The 17,974-nt window shown below is 33.0% G+C and overlaps 1 protein-coding gene across 5 annotated transcripts in view; it reads right to left on the reverse strand.

Moving 5' to 3' along the window:
* Window positions 1–17,974, reverse strand: part of hiw (highwire) — a 304,196-nt gene that overhangs the window by 21,791 nt on the left and 264,431 nt on the right. For all 5 annotated transcript variants that reach the window (XM_065366873.1, XM_065366872.1, XM_065366871.1 and 2 more), the window contains exons 40-42: window positions 6,942–7,161; window positions 2,521–2,667; window positions 2,245–2,424 (exon numbers count right to left, since the gene is read on the reverse strand). In XM_065366873.1, coding sequence (XP_065222945.1) covers window positions 2,245–2,424; window positions 2,521–2,667; window positions 6,942–7,161 — 547 coding nt within the window. The remainder of the gene's footprint in view (window positions 1–2,244; window positions 2,425–2,520; window positions 2,668–6,941; window positions 7,162–17,974) is intronic.

The following is a 17,974-nucleotide window of genomic DNA, read 5'->3' on the forward strand; positions in this document are numbered from 1 at the left end:
TTCCTTGATCTTGAAAAAAAATTTTTATTTATTTATTAAGAGCCATTTACAGCAACTTAGAATTTGTTCTTAAAAATTGAAATGGATTAAAGAAGCCCTACAAATTGAAATTTTCAGCCTCAAAAATATAAATTTCCAAGTGGGAACTAGTGAATACAGTGGAGGGGTGGAGTGATGGTCACCTGATGCTGTAATAAAACATTGAACAAGATCCAGATTCAAGTTCTAAGATGATCTCAAAACCTGGGGGGAGGGAGGGAGGATTGGAGCCCCAATCGTATACACGTTCTGATGTATGCAGAAGAAGGAAAATGCCAATGAAAATAGTTGAAGCTTACTCCAGTGCAAAATTTTCATTCGCTCGAACTGCCACAAAAGCAACAAAATTGATAGAAGAAAAAATCATAGGTGCACATTGCACACAGCACAATGCGCATTCCATCAAATGAAAATATTCCTTATTCCAGTACCGAGCTTCGATTCGGATTTAAGTTCGTGGCTTTGATTGTATCTCGACGATATGTAATTTTCTCCAAATACAAAAATCTAAACTCTAAGCTCGTTCGTAATTCAACTCGGTAGGTTGGTAGGTGAGTAGCTAGTTACCTACATAGCCTATACTATGTGTATGTGTGTATTGAAGTATGACAAAAAAAAGAAAAAGAAAAAATAGGCCAAATATTGGCAGAAAAAATTCTATAAGTCATTGCAAGTCATTCATCGAAATAAATCCGATATTTCATCGGTTTCTCTCAACATAAACGCACCGCCATCGCAATATAATAGCCCATAAAAAGAAATGTAAAACATTTATATGGTATTTTTTTGCAAAAAAAAAAAAAGAAATTGAGTCGTAAAAAAAATACAACAGATAATAATCCTTGACCTCGTACGTATTCATACATAAAAGAATACCAATTACATTTGAAATAAAAATTAATTCTAAATAAAATTTAATTGAATCGAAACACTACCACCTTATACACACATAAGTACTCAAGTACTGCAGTATGTAGGCTATAGGTACCTAGCCTACCTACATAGAATAATCTGAATAACTTGATCGTCACACAATATCGCATACTAATAATTTCAAAGAACTCGTAGAAAGGGTAAAGAAATGGAAAACAATACACAGTAACGAATGGAGTCGGCTTTTTTCCATCATCGTTTCAAATATGAATTATAGACTCGTACGTCTTTATTCCCAATACACGGATATTGTTTTCACTATGTAAATTTTCTGGCGTTTATGACAAAGGCAACATATGTGAAAACAGGAAACACGATAAAATTTTAGCTCGCATTAGCGGTAAATTTTTCTATGTATTTTTCACACGATCGTATGAATGAATTTGTATGTATTTATTTCGACGAATCGCTCCACACAAACATTGCAATTTGAAAACAGAACTTTTCTTTCGATCGACTGAATGACGTAGGTATTTAAAAGTGGTTGCCGGTTGGATACAGTTTATAAACACACACTTGGAGTAGGTATGTAAGTATATTGTCTCAGGTAACTAGTTGAAAGTTTTCTAAGTAAACTTAATTAAGTATGCCATAATTTTGGAAAATAGCGAACTACACAGCGTAGGTGGATGGAATTGTCTCGCTGTCTTATTAATTTACCACCTAAAAATAACAAACTCTTATCAATCACTTTTTCTAGCATTTAACTAGGTATAAGGTCGTCATTTGTCAATTTATTTGGCTGTTGAAACGTTCGCTGTTTTCTTTCTTCGTTTTTTGTCAAGGCTGTTTGTTTTGCTTGTTTTTTATGGCTAGGTAGCTAGGCCTACTTCACCCTCCAAGTTAGACGTGTATTGTGTCTCTTTACTTTTCAACTTGCTTTCTCCCTACGTGTATTCTTTACTCGGTTCGTGTTTTTTTCCAAGCTTTTGGCATAGCATACGCTTTTATGTTACGAACAATTTCAGTACGACTTTGTTTAACAATTTGTTTTCGTTTATCCTTCATCGTTCATTTACCACCCTCTCATGTAGTTTATCGCGTAGGTACCAAGCGAAAGTAAATTAAAAAAAGAAAAAACACATCGTATCGTAAAAAAAAAAAAAGGCAAGATGAGAGATGAAGCATCAGCTAAGCAGGGGTATAGATATATCTATCCACGTATAGTAGGTACATCGTGTCTATGTATGTACTATACAGTAAATTAACTTCGCAGATTGGTAGGGTATAATATTTCACTGCTCGAGTATAATCTATACATAAGGCACTTACCAGCTTTTTCATCGGATAGCCGTCAATTGTGACATGAATTGAGTACACACCGATACCAGCCGGTGTCCAATTTGCTGTATGGATACCGTTATGGTTCGACTGGACATGCAGATGTTCATTTTCCAAAGTTATCGTTGGTGTGTAATAACGTAATTCTTCGAAACTATAGTCAGCAAACTCCTGTATAAACGAAAGGATTAAGTACATTATAAGGGATGCTGCGTCGTTCAAATGAGACGATGATTTTATGTAGGGAGAAAAGCTCTTGATTCTTACCTTCATGAAGGTCATAGCTGAGTATCGGACTTTATTGACGATTGTGGTTTTGTAAGGTATGGACAGATCTGGTTTATCTGAATGGTCTTTGGATTTCGACTCAACGGCGACGATTTCTTTTTGTTGAGGGATACACATAACTTTGACCTGTAAAAATGTTTCCATCGTTAAAAATATTCAACTTTATACTGGAAATTAAAAGGACCATTCAAAGTACTGTTCGAAAGATCCGTCGAGAGAAAAAATGGGCCTGGGGTAAACGTAATTTTGAACCCCTGTATGACGAACAATCAATTCACAGAAAAATTGTCATAGGGTGGGGCGAAAATTACCCTCTTTCACCCTTCTCGACTGCTCTGGTGTCAATTTCGAATTTCAATTTGAGTTTCATTGATGGAAAAGGTGTGGTCAAAAACCCTCACTACAATCTCATCTCCTTGAGTTATTCTTTAATTCTTGGAAAATTTTTGAAAATTATTCAGCAGACTGGGTATAGTTATAATTTTAATTTTCTGTGAGTATTGTTTTGTTTTCAAAATTTTTCTCAAAGAATTTGAGACGTATTTTGAGGTTTTTTAAAAATTGGAACGTTTTTCTAATACTCTATTTTGAAAAAAAAAACAATCATAAAATTTTCAAACAATTTTTGGAGGAAGAATTAAAAATTGAAAAAATTCATCAGCAAAAAATTTAGAAGAAAGTTTGAAATCTGAAAATTTAAAATTTTCTTCAAGAAAATTAAAAAATTAAAATTGATAAAATTTGGTAAATTGGGTACCTAAGAAAATTAAACCGAAAAAATATATGGAAAAACTTACTATTTATACTTAATCAATTATTGAAAAAACGAAAATTGATATAATTTTTACATTGTCAGAAGAGATGAAATAATATGCAACACTAATCACATTTTTTTGCAATAAGGAACTTTTTCAACATTTCAAACTCATTTTGAAAAATGTTGTTGAATTTTTTTTAGATTGGAGATGTTATAGATTTTTATTCAATTTTCAGTCTTTTTCAAGCAAATCGATCTCATTTTTCGCAAATTTTTGAAAAATTTGCCATCATTTCATACAATTTTGATAATATTTTACCCTCTTCAAAAATTTTCAGTTCCATTCAATGGACTTTTTGACCATTTCAAGCAATCTCAATCATAAATTTTAGCAACATTTCACCAATGTTCCGTCACTTTGAATATTTTTCGAGCCGATTTCGCGAATTTATTATGGTTGATTGTGTAAAATTTTTGTTATTGTTTTTTGTAATTTTTGTAACATTTTATAAAATTTTTTATTACGGTATTTTTAATAATTTTTGTACACAGACAATTTCATACCTATGAATTTTAGAAAAATTTTACTTCATTTTACACGACACGAATAAATTGAACTTTAAAGAGATTTTTGTATTTCAATAAAATATTACTGAGAGCAATTTTTTACGTATTTTGTACAATTATTAACACCTATATTGATTACACATAATAACGTAGGGTCATTCTATGCCATTTTTGCACGAGGGGGTCTTTGATCATTTTCAAAATCAGATCATGTGTAGAGGTCATCAAACGATGACGAATGACACTAACCGGACATTTTTTCGATTTTTTTTGACGGGAGCTGTGAAGCTGCAAAGTTTTTCAAAATGACCGAAAATGGATAATTCAAGTTGCAAATTGCTCCGGTTGTACGTGATATAGAATTTTGATTTTTTTTCAAATGGTAGTACATACTTTGAGAGGGTAATCGAAGAATGATGCCAAAATCAGTGTTCGATTTAAAAACTTATAATTTAAATATACTTAACCATGATGTCCACGAGTAAAAATTCTGAGAAAATTCTCAGTTTTAGTCCTTTTTATGTAGAATAACATCAAAAAATTGGACTGGCATTTTTTTTCATTTTCGAGAGAAAAAATTACAAGTTTGGCACTCATTGCAAAAATACCATCAGATACCTAAAAAATGAAAATTTTTGCATTTTTGAGATATTTTTACCAAAGTTATTTTATTTCATATCTAAATGTATATGTATTTGGGTAGGTAAGTAGATATTTATTTGTGTTTTGGATATGTTTTTCTAGCAATATACACACTTGCGTATTTCACCAAGTATGCCCTCAGTCGTATCAAATGAAATCATTCATTTCCTTTTATCGATGTGAATAATTGATAATAAGAAATACGTAATACGGAACAAATCAACTTCCTCTGATAATTAGTATTTTATATTATGTAGATATTTAAAACTATAGGCACAGATAGGTACACTAACGCAAATGTGAGATAGTTACAAATTTGTAATCGATGAATATTATTTAATTCGAAGAACAATCAAATTATCTCATATACTGGAATGGGAACATGTACGTGTATCTGGTATAACTCCATCATCCAACATAATTTACCAGTAAATTTCCCCTGTGATAAAGGAAACATAATACACGATCGATGATAAAATTTTTCCGATAGACACTCCTTCTGAACTTTAGTCACCCGAGGAATAAAATTTTTTACTTGAAATTCCAGAAAAATCATTCTCATTCGAGCTAATTTCCATACAAAATTATGTATCTAGATTGTAAGCGAAATCTGTACCATCAAATGACAAGACTTGGCTTTAGTTCCTTTGGGATCTGTACATCCACATTCTAAGCAAATTCTATTCATGTTGTGTAATCTTCTCAGAACGCGAAACTTTCTGATAAGCTTCATGCGTTTATTTTTCGTTAAAAATAACAAGCCTTTCGCGAATTCAACGCGAACGCGGCCTATGTCATATGTATGCTTCGTTAAAATAAAATTGCCAATTGGCATGCTTGTTAAGACTTATGAGGGAATATGTTTGGAAAAACACGCACGCCAGCGCCGCCAACGACACAGCGAATTTTGCAACTTCTTTTCATTCGTGAAAATTCTCATGCTGGAAGTGGAATTTCGTAGTAGCTAAGTATAGGTAGGAAGGTAGGTACACAACACATATCACAGTATATACAATGACGAGATACGTACATACATATATTAGACATATTTTACCTTGTTTTGTTTTTTCTGCTCGATAAAACTCTTAGCCATGGAAAAACAATATATGGCATAGGACTCTGTGAGTCACTATACGCAGCTGGCTTAGAGGAATTGAACTACATACGTACATTCGTAGGCTATATATGCAGTACCTACGTTCCATTCTCTCATTGTTGTATATATATATAAGGAAAACACAGAGGTTGAATGTTTAGCAGCAGGTGAACCTTACATTTTACACTTCAGCCTGTACCTAAACCTACCCACGTATGATGATACGAGACCTACTAAAATGATGTGAAAAATACTAAAAATTTTATTCCAGACGTTTTCCTCGAGGCTAGTTTTTCACGTTATCAAATACAGTACACTACCCAGACCCACCCACGTTACTCTGTATTCCTCCATTGACAAAATTTCACAATGAAACAGAATTCCAAATAAACCTTGTACCTTTATACCGGGTTAACCAGATAAAAAAAAGTCAAAAACTATCTCACCATCTGTACCATTGAATGAGATTAGTTTTGACGTCATGGTGTTTTTTTTTCGTCTGTATTAAAATGAATATATTTTTGCAAACAAATTTTTCAATACGACAGAGTTTGTTTTTATTTTTTGCTATGTTTGTTCTTATGTAAACGTTTATGCATATGTATATGTACGTACAGGGTATCTCGTATTATTTTTACTGTCTGCGAACAGCTGATATTGCAATTTTCGTTGCACGTTTTACGTTTGTGTGGAATATGTGCATTTTGTATGAGGAAAGGATTACGTACAGTGATTTTTTTCTTCTTTTTGTTGTTATTTCGAAATCGATTCGTTTGGTAAAATTGAAAATTATTTCGTTTTACCTATTTTTTAGTCGTCAGCTTATTGCTTTACAATAGGTAAAAGTTTCTTTTTGAGAAAAATTGGGTAAGTAAGTAGGTATTTTCGAACTGAAATATCTAATCAAAGACAGAAAACTATTTTTTCTCAAAACCAAGCAAAGGACATTAAAATTTTCAAAATCAAATTTTCTGACTTTTTAAAATTATTTGTACCTACAAGTTTTTCTTGAATTCGCTAAAAATCCAAAAATAATTGTTGAAACTAACAATTTTAAATAAGTACAGGGGGTTTTTGGATATTCTCGACTTTCAATCTGACTTGGGGTTGAGACTGATCGTGCTAGAACCGGTGCATACCTGTCAGGTGATTTCCTAGTAGGGGGATTGAACTTCTTAATTCTCTTTTCAGAGGAGAGGGACTAACCAACAACCATGTTGAGTCCCTTCAAACAGTAATTTATTTTTTCCCCAGAAATTTTAAAAATAAAGAAAACTTCTGCCCAAATGGTTTAACTTTTGTGCAGTTACCTTGGATTGTTAAGCTATTCAGCCTTACCTTCAAATCGGGTATTTCGACAATATCGCCATATTGATCTCTTGTCACAATAGCCAACGTAGTGGGCCAGCCACATTTGATTTTGGTCCTCGGGAAAATCATTTCGCATTTGCTCACATCGACGAACGAATCAGGTTGTAACCATCTTGCCAATCGTCCTCCACTGGTATCATTCTTGTAATTGATGAAATCCATTAAAAACGAATGTTCATTCGAATCGCTGCGGAAACAAAAAAAAATTATTGAAATGATCAATCATTATAAGTAGGTAGGTAGGTACCTAGGATCAAATATAAGAAATTTTAATTTAGAATAGGCACGTTTCCTCGTCTTGTTAACTAGGTTAAGTATACCTATTGGTTTCCCGTGAAAATAATTATTCGAATTATCTGTCAATAACATAACGAGATAAGCATTTATCTATTTTTGTAGTTTTGTACCTATATTTGGAGTGTTTGACGGAACTGATAAATTAAAAATAAAAAGGCTTAACGAGAAGTAGAGATCAAAGTCAAAGAAATATTGTAAAAGATAGTCAAAAGTAGGTACTTTTAGTCAACTACAAAAGTATTAATGAGTCGCTAAAATCATCTAAAATATTTCCACGAATTTCAAATACCTACCTACTACCCAAATTGAACTGATAACTCAAGGTTCAAGATACTAAACACGAAAGTCACACATATTATAAGAAGAACGAAGATCAAACCTATTATTTGTGTTGTACCTATCTTTCGTCGTTCTGTGTCTCGAATTAACGTTCTTTCGTTGAAAATGTATTCGTGTAAAGTCATTCTATTCATCATATTTGCGCACTTTTTCATAATATCGGTTTCTGGAGAATGCTGCCCGAACTACGAGATCAATCTTTGCAAACCAGACGGAGTAAAGTCCAGATACGTGAAACCGTTTTGTCTCGACTGTACAGAAATGTGGTTTCCTCAATTCTGCTCTCACAGTTATTGTAATATTTTCGGATGCAATTGCGATGGTGGATGCAGATACGGAAGATGCAATCATCCATGTGCTCCGTGCTATCATGAGGCTCAAAATGGTACCAACTTACATCAAAAACCCTTATTCACTCTTAATACCATTATAGAACAAGGGGATAAAGATGGAGATGGAATGCTCAGTATGATGGAAGCATTTAAATGGATTTCGGAAGTTCATTATTTCGTACCAAAGGATGCAATAATTTCGCAGCTTCGTTTATTGGATGTAAATTACGATGGGCTTATATCTCGTCAAGAAATTGATGGGTAAAATAAAACCTATTTTTGAATGTATTTTTCGATCACAGAGTTAATATGTATGTCCGTAGTTATAATACCCGCCTATACGTCTTCAGATACCTGCCCAATTGAAGTGTTAAGGTTATTTATTTATAATAATTCAACTTTTTGTTGCTTTTCTTCTGTGCAAAATAAACCTACCTGTACTCATCCTGATTCGATTTTACTTGTAAAAATAAACTTTGAACAATATTTTCATGATTTTCATCAAATCGTCGGTTTCCAATACAAGGGTGATATGTCCATCGTTTTTTCTCATGTTTTCAACATTTCGGGTACGGTTATAGTAGGTCTTCAAGTAGGTATTCATCAAAAAAACAAAAAAAAGTGGTTCGTGACAAACCAACTTTTTGTTTTTTGATGAGTACCTACTCAAAGACCTACTATAACCGTACCTGAAACGTTAAAAACCTCAGAAACGAAAAAAATGGACATATCACCCTTGTATTGGAAACCGACGAAATATGCAACGTGCTCCATGTTGAATGAAATTGTAATTTCATGAAAAAGAAGTTCGAAGTTCGCAATATCGATGCCGGATACACGTGTATAATACGGAAACTGGGTACAGCTCATTAATTAAAAATGGAATAAACACAGGAAAATGACATTATTTTATCTTTTAGCCAAGAATCGTTACTGATAAGACTAAGATATTAGATACGAGTGTTTGCTTTCCTCCACTTCCTAACTAAGAATTTACATTTCTGCAATCATTCCATCATCTTCGCCAGTTTAGTTAGCATTTCTTTAGTGTCGAGTGGACGAGTGTACCACGTTTGTTCAACTTACTAATATATCATTTTCAAAATGCATTTCTGCACACTATTAGTTTCGTTGTTACTCGTTTTCGAAAGTCATTTTTTTATTTCGGTATCCGGAATATGCTGTCCATCTTATGCAATTCCACTCTGCAAACGCGATCAATGCTATTCCGGATATCATGGATATGATTTTTGTCTCGACTGTACGAGAGCCGGGCCTTGGCAGCATTGTTCTTCTTATGGTATATGCAACGTATTCGCATGCAATTGCGATGGAGAATGCAGAGACGGAGTATGTAGCTTACCGTGTTCAACATGTTCGGGTAATCTGGCTCAAAATGGAACTTCTACCAACCATACGAATAATGCAGGAGCACTCCCCCAACCCATGTTCACTCTGGATACAATTATACAAGAGGCTGATAAAGATGGCGATGGATTGCTGAATATGGATGAAGCGTTCAAATGGGTTTCAAAACGGAACAAATCACCGAAAGTTGACATCATCTTAAAATTGAAGCTTTTGGATAAGAATAAAGATGGGTTTCTTTCTCGTTCAGAAATTGATGGGTAAAGAGAGCGATATTAGATAGATACCTACCTACTTAAGTAATTTATTTCGTATTCTATAACCAGGTAGGTACTTATACGAGTATTATAAAATAAAATACCATTGGCCAAGCTTGTGTATAGGCGCACATTTTACCATGATTATTTATTTTCTTTATTCTTATTTGGAATATTTAATATATGTACTTTACCCCGTGAAGTTAATTATTATGAATAGCTTCTGATAAATTAAATTATATTATCCTAACATGATCTATGTAAATACATTAAAAAATACGAAACCTGCGAACTGCGTATCGTTTTTTTCATCAGAAAGTTTTCTTGTTTAAATTTTTGGTCACCAAGTACCCTAACTAGCCATAGGCACCAAGTAGGTAATTGTGAAATAGACATCAAGATCTTGAATTCCAGCAACTTTGCGAAGTAGTGGGTAGATAAGTATTCGCAGGCTTGTACATAATATCATATTTTTGATTGAAGCTACCTATTGTATTTAGCCTTTTTTGTTTTGCTTGTTTGATTTTTTGAAAATCACCCCAGATACAAGTTACGCGTACCTACATACTCCATTCACAATCTTCAAAGTGTGTTTCTACATATATTTATGAGGAAGTTTAGAGAAATGTTCCATTTTAAAAGCATTGACGTGCCAAATTTTTTTTGAGACATGAACCTTAGAATATTACTAGATATATTAAAACATTAGAAAATGCTTGAGTTATTAAACGATGAATGATGATATAATCAGGTGATATGGTACCTGTTTTGTACACTTGATCTTTTTTCACTAATTTTTGCATGTAAGTAGGTTGCTAGGTAAATGCTGCGTTAGAAATTTTACACTCACGATATTTTTGCAGTGAAAAAATGTTGCTAAGTTATCCCCTCAACTATTCAAATGAAAAATTGGTATTTTTAAAATTTTTGTTTTGAATATTTTTAAATAGGTACCTACTACCTACTTAATTCAAAAATTGCCTAAATTTAAAAAACAACTGCACGATGGGTTTTTAGTCTCGAAAAACCACGTTTCTTTTTTTGCATTCATCGTTTCTGATTACATTTTCAATTATTATCATATTCATGGGTTTGATCCTAATATACATGTAATTGAGGACAGTATAATAGTTTTTTGTTGACCCGAATCTAATAAAAAAAAAAAAAAAAACACCGCAAAGTCTCAGAATGTACGATTGGCAGAGGTATATGTATACTCCGTAGGTAGGCCTAATTCTTTGTACATACATAAGTATTTAGATCAAAACGGGTACCTATTTTTTTTTAGCTAAAATTTTTCAAAGATAGGTATGCTCTAAAATCTCAAAATTTATAATTAGACAGCTACAACTCTAAGAATCTTCTTTTCAGATCATATTCCTACTACTATGAGTTTTGAGGATCACTTTTAACATACCTCAGTGCGAACTCTGTAGGACTCCATTTTACTTTCATTTGGATAGCAAATATTTTTTCACTACCCTGTAAGTTTCAATTAAGTACTTGTAGAATAAATTGAAAAAGAAATCATGGACTACTCAGAAAAATAATTTCTTAACCATACTGAAATATGAGCCAAAAACCCTTAAAGAAGTTTTTTTTTTGGGGAAAAAAATCTTGCTATATTTATGTAGTATTACTGATGCTGTAGGTATCTGTCATCCTTCATTCCCTTAAAAACAGGCAGGGTTGTGTTTATAAGCCTGTCTGAACCATTGACGGGAGTTTTATTCTACCTACTTTTAGTCCTCTAAAACGATTTCATAAAAAGTAGATTACTTAGATAAACACATTTATGTACTCGTACTTAGGAGCTTTCTTTATCGTCGAATTTCAAATCTGGTTCAGTAAGTATCTTTGTTGGGATTGAGATGAACAAAACTAATTTCATTTATCAGTAGAACTCAAATTAGGTCTAGGTATCAACATATGAGTATCTAAGAACGTTCCATGAATCAGTTGCCCTGCCTCAAAAAATAATTGATTCTGAGTAGATAAAAGATAAATAAATACATTGAGTTTTATTATCACGCTATGACCATCATTCGTACTTCGTTGCTGGGTGTATTTATTTGTGCAGATACCTACTCAGTATTTTGGGTTTGGCAACCGAAAGTTTAGTACCGCGCTTTTCGAAATGTATTCGAAAAAAGTCTCAATTTCATTATTCATCGCCATTTTTCAATGGTGTAATATTATCAAATCAGTGTCCGGAGAGTGCTGCCCAGGTTATTGGATCCAACTTTGTAAGCCTGATCAAGTTTATTCTGGTTATATAGCGCAGCCTTATTGTCTCGATTGCACAGCACTGTGGACCCCTCAATTTTGTTCTTACGATTGGTGCAACGTATTCGGATGCAATTGCAGTGGAGGATGCAGAACAGGTAGATGTGTAAGTGGATGCGAATATCAAAATCAAGAACAACTGAATGCTCGAAATGATATTAACGCGACGGCTAAAGTAGTGTATCCTAAACCTATGTTTACTCTCGCCACGATCATGCAACAAGCGGATAAAGATCGAGATGGTTTACTCGATATGAATGAAGCTTTCAATTGGGTTTCCATAATTCATGGTAAGAATGCAACAAAAGAAGAATTAGTATCCAAACTTGAGGTCTTGGATAAGAATGCAGATGGGTACATATCTCTTCAAGAAATTGATGACGAGTGAAGGTAAATGTTGTAAAAATAATACCTGCTTTCGGTTAGGTACCTATTACATAAAAACTTTAATTTATAATTGCATACCTAGCATATTAATTTTCCACAATCTATAATTTAATTTTCAATAAAATTATTCAAACCTTCTATGCTTCTTTTTCAATTTTTTTTTATCTAGGTAATTAAAATGTGTTTTCTTCTTGTTCGACTTACTACGCAAATTGAATTATTTCGATTTCCGCACTCATCACTCAAACTACCCAATTTCGAATTTTTTCAATCACCTTCACCTTCACAAAAATTATTGCAAAAATGATTACCTACCTAAATTTAATATTTTCATCTAAACGATCGCGAAAAAAGTGTTAATTTAGCCATTTCAATCTGCCGAGAACCAATCCAGCGTTAACTTTTCTAAAACTGAACTTGCTCAAAATATTTGTATCTTGATAAACTTTCTTATTCATTTTCTTAAAATCCAGGGTGTGTTTTTTTTCTCGATCTATATAGTCTCGCGGTGCTCTAGTAAGAAATTAGTAAAACCGTAGATTGAATGACTGTGGGCTATGGAAAGGAATGGCGGAAGGGGAAGGAAATGTACTGGATGTTGTCTTAAGTGAACAAACTATAGCAGCGAAAAAATCAAGACTTGAAATACTTAGGTACTGAAAATGAACAGAAGAGCAAAACTAAAAGTCACAATCTAGTTCTACTCGTAGTAATTTTTCAAGATCGCAAGCCAATTCGATTAATTTATTCAGTCGATTGGAAATTTTAAGTTATAATTTGTCTGATGCTATGATTTGTTCACTTCCACTACATACAGTATATACATGAGAGGAACCAGAGATAACAAACATTTCAGCAGTTTAATGAAAAAATTTTGATGCCTATGAAATCATGAAAATAGATAGGTACTTACCTAATTGATAAAATAAACTCAAAGGTCAAGTACATAAGTACTTTTACAAAGAACTACCTATGCTAATAAACCAGTGCGAGTAGTTGGGGGGGGGGAGTAAATACGAAGTTCATTTCCGTTCTTCTAAAGTAATTCGTGTAAGTACTTCATTGCAGTTACTTACTTTGTATGTACATACCTACATAGTGCATATTTTGTGTCTGTCAGTCGAAAGTTTAGTACCACACTTTTCGAAATGTATTCGCACAAAGTTTTATTCTCATTGTTCGTCATTTTTCAATGGTGTAATATTTTCAAATCAGTGTCCGGAGAGTGCTGCCCAGGTTATTGGATCCAACTTTGTAAGCCTGATGGAGTTTATTCTGGTTATATAGCGCAGCCTTATTGTCTTGACTGCATAGCAATGTGGACTCCTCAATTTTGTTCTTACGATTGGTGCAACATATTCGGATGCAATTGCGGTGGAGGATGCCGACGAACAGGGAGATGTGCATATGGATGCGATTATTCTAACCAAGAACAACTGAATGCCCGAAATGATAATAACGCGACGGTGGCAGTTGATGTGATGCGGCCCAAACCAATGTTTACTCTCGCCACGATCATGCAACAAGCGGATAAAGATGGAGATGGTTTACTCGATATGAATGAAGCCTTCAATTGGGTTTCCAAAATTCATGGTAAGAATGCAACAAAAGTGGAACTAGTGTCCAAACTTGAGATCTTGGATAAGAACGCAGATGGGTATATATCTCTTCAAGAAATTGATGACGACTGATGGTAAATATTGGGAAAATTACATTTCCAGATTCCTAGGTACCTATACTTTACTTTATATCAAGTATATTTGCTCATTTATTGTCAAAATTTATTACATCCTTAGCCTACCTGAAATATCTATTCGAATTTAATTAAAAATAAAATCATTTCAATCCTTACCTAATTTATTTTTCAAGCATTTTATTTGCTTAAAATATCTTTTCTTGATGCTTGGATTAATTAATCGAAAACTCCATATTTTTTCCTAAGCCGACCTGATTTGAACGACTTGCTGAGATTCTTGGTTAAGTAGATGTTCTTTTTTAAAACCATCGATATTTTCAATGTGGACTTTTGAAATTTTCATTTTAAAAAGCACGAATCTGATTTAAATGGTAGTACCTATTTTTTCCCTTTTGAAATTTCGTGCCTTTGCAATGAAATATTATCTATTAGTTCGGGAAAGAGGTTCGTCAGAGAAAATACCTACAACGTCCAGTTTATATAGGTACCTAATAAAATCCTCGAAAACCACGCGATTTTCTAAATCACTCGACTCATATAAAATTTTACCTGCCCATAATTAACTACCGCCTCACCTTTAATTGAATAGCCACACATGAAGAAGCACATGGAAAAAATCCACGAAAAGAAAAACTTTATTAATATTTCTCTTCCGATATATTTGGTAAATTCGATTAAAACTTTTCAAACTTCAAAGACCAACAACTTTTTCAACTTTATTTCGATAAAAGAGTAACAATAATTTACTCCCTTCCAATCAGATCGCGTTAGTTCGGTGATTTTTTTTTTTTTTGGCCAACTTTGATAATGAGCCAAAGTTGGAAATCTAAGTCACTTTATGACATATTGCCGACGCGAAAGGCCAAATCTTGGTCTCGATGCTATTTTTTGTTCGAATATAGTTTCTTTCTTTGATGGAACCCAATACCGAGAAGATTTTTTCGACAATAAAAAGTATTTTCATTTTGTTATACTACGTTACACACATCGTCTTCAAATACACGGCGACGAAACTTTATTTTATATTATTATGGTACAGCTAAATGGCGATTCGTTTCTCTGCAAAGGATTTTTCATATTTTTTCGCTGTATTGTGCTACCTATTCTTTCTTATAGCTACGTCGAGCCGTCGAGAACAACGAAAAAATTCAAATTATTTGCGATATTTTTCAACGCTTGTGTAGATATTTGTTTGAAACACAGCTCAGAAATACGTACTCGTATTCATATCAAAGAATAGGTCTAGGCACTCGGTACCTACCTACTGAGCTATGCTAGATATTGCGACATATTTTTATTTGCCTATTTTCTTTCGAAAGTTCATTTTGAAAACCAAATTCTATACTCAAAACTAATGAATTTAGAATTCTGAACAAAAAAAATTGACTAACAGACTATGGAAAAATTTACCATAATAATCGAGTAAAAAACTTGGCTATCTTGAAATACCAAGTAAGTAGGTAAGTAAATATGTCTTTTCTGCGGTGTATGATACCTATGCCTATATGAATGGTGACAGAGCTGTATAGTGAAAGCTCAACTCAAAAAATTCCAGCTCTGCTTTAGATTCATTTTTGGCAGAGATTCTATCAATTTCAATTTCTAAAACCGTTCCCCATGCTATTCAAACACCTAGATAAAATGTTTGAAAGTCCTCATTGATATCATCATCGCCTATTCCTCTTCACTCCGCTATCTACTCTGCATAAATAGTTCGATGGGCAATATAATTTTATAAAAATAGATTTAAAAATGATAAATCATATATCTGGGTAAGTGGAAGTCCTTATCAGCGCATGAAATATTTATACTGTTTCACAGAATTAATAATATTCATGCGATCGTCACTCCAGAACATTATGCCCTTCCCTACTTCATTAAGGTATAAAAGACAAATTTTTATCACAATTTCAACATTCGTAGCTTGAATACACATTTTTAATTCGGTATAATATTTGAAGGTACCTACTACCTATTTCGAGAGTTTCATTTTCACGTTTCAAAATGTGCTCTTACAAAGTATTATTTTCGTTATTTGTCATTTTACAAACTCATTTTATAATTTCTGTGATGGGAGAATGCTGTTATTTTCGCATTGTCCCTATATGTAACTCCGATGGTTCTTCGAGTGATAATTATAAATCACTATGTTACGATTGCACCAGACCAACTCCGTATTGCCCCCGCAGTGGAAGCTGCAATATATTCGGGTGTAACTGCGATGGAGATTGTAGACAAGGACATTGCCAAAAAGGATGTTTGAAACTCACATTAGGAAATCTTATTAGCACTGGTAGAACGTTCAATGAAACAAACCTCGAGCCTGAAATGACTCCGGAGACAATTATGCAACAAGCTGACCAGGATGAAGATGGATTACTTAACGAGATTGAAGCTTTCAACTGGCTTTCAAAAAAATTTGTCGATGTTTCGAAAGATGAGTTGGTTCGGAAGATCAACCTTGTGGATAAAAATAATGACGGGTATATTTCTCGTGAAGAAATTGACGGATGAAAGAGCTGATGTTTCTGAACAATATTTACAAAGGTATCTGCGTAAGAATATTTTATCAAATGTTCAAATATTTGTTTTTAAATTTTCGTAAAAAGTTTTTTCTTACCTAATTTTTTTCTACAATTTTTTCAAAAGTACATATTTTAATTTAATTTTAAATCAAACTTCTCATTCTGGTTTTTCATAATTTAAATTTTTGTATTTGGACTAATACACATTATTTCTTTTTTACTGGTTGATGCACCATTGACCTAATCATAATTTATATTCAAGTTATAATGTAGGTGGGTAGTTAAGTATTATTTTTAAAGGGAATACGAATGATACATGAATATTTCAAGTGTTTATTGCTAAACAGCTTTTTATTACCGTATTTTCATTTTGTATGAAGGTAGGTTATACCTAACCCAAATAGAGCAGTTAATATGTGCTTATCTGTATTTAATTTTGGAATAATTAATTATAGCTTTTATCCACAGAAAACTTGTGTTTTATTTTTTGAGGGATCTAAAATTTAAATCTTCCTTCAATTACATGGAGAAGTAGGGAAAAAACAAAAAATGAACATTGCTGTCTCGTTCTTACATCTAACATGAGAATATATCTCGAGGTATCGGTCTGTGATTTGAATGCTATCTAGCTGCCCTGAAACTCCCACTATCAATCAAACTTCCAGCTGCTCAAATTGATTTTTAAAGAATTTTTGAAAATCTAAAATAATTGACCATTCTTTCATATTTTGATAAAAAATGATGAAAATTAGTCCTAAAACAATATTGATCTATACCTACTCCTCAAACCGAATTTCACAATTTTAAGCCATTATAGAGCCTGCAGCGTGATTTTAGATTTCTCAGGAATTTTTGAAATTTTCCAGAAGGTGCAAAAATTAATTTTGGCAGCTAAAAAACCAGTTATGGCTTATTCTCGACCGGCTTAACGAAATAATTTGGACATCCAGAGAGTGTGTTTTTATGATCAGTATAGTATAAGTAAGTATAAATTAATTTTAAAGAAACAATTTTGAAAAATAAAAAAATCACAGTCGAGGTGCTCGTCTGGAAATTGGCTTAAACGGTCACGACTCAATTTCAAAGACTTCTGGAGAAATCGAAAATTGTGCTGGAGGCTCCGGAATCGCTTAAATAGTGAAATGGGGTTTGAAAGAATGTCAATTATTTTTACTGAATAGATTACCCTATGGTACCGGCTACAAGATGCAGAATTCACGTGACCCACAATTTTTTCAAAAATGAGGTTTTTGTATTCTCATTCGACACATTATTTGATATTCATTTTTTTCTTTTAAGTACCTATGTATTAAAAAAAAGCATAAATTTCCGAAAGCGATCAATTTTTGATTTCAAAAAAATTACCAATCGAATGATCAATTTGGAGCGCAGAAATTTGATTAAGGGGATTTTCAGGTTATACTCTTTCCAAAAGATCACGATCCCGTCAAATCTAAGGCAGGCACTTTGACACATTCTCTTGTAAGTTTCAATTTCAAAATCTCTTGTTGAA

The sequence above is a fragment of the Planococcus citri genome, chromosome 5 (genome assembly GCF_950023065.1).
Source record: "Planococcus citri chromosome 5, ihPlaCitr1.1, whole genome shotgun sequence".
Taxonomy (NCBI): domain Eukaryota; kingdom Metazoa; phylum Arthropoda; class Insecta; order Hemiptera; family Pseudococcidae; genus Planococcus; species Planococcus citri.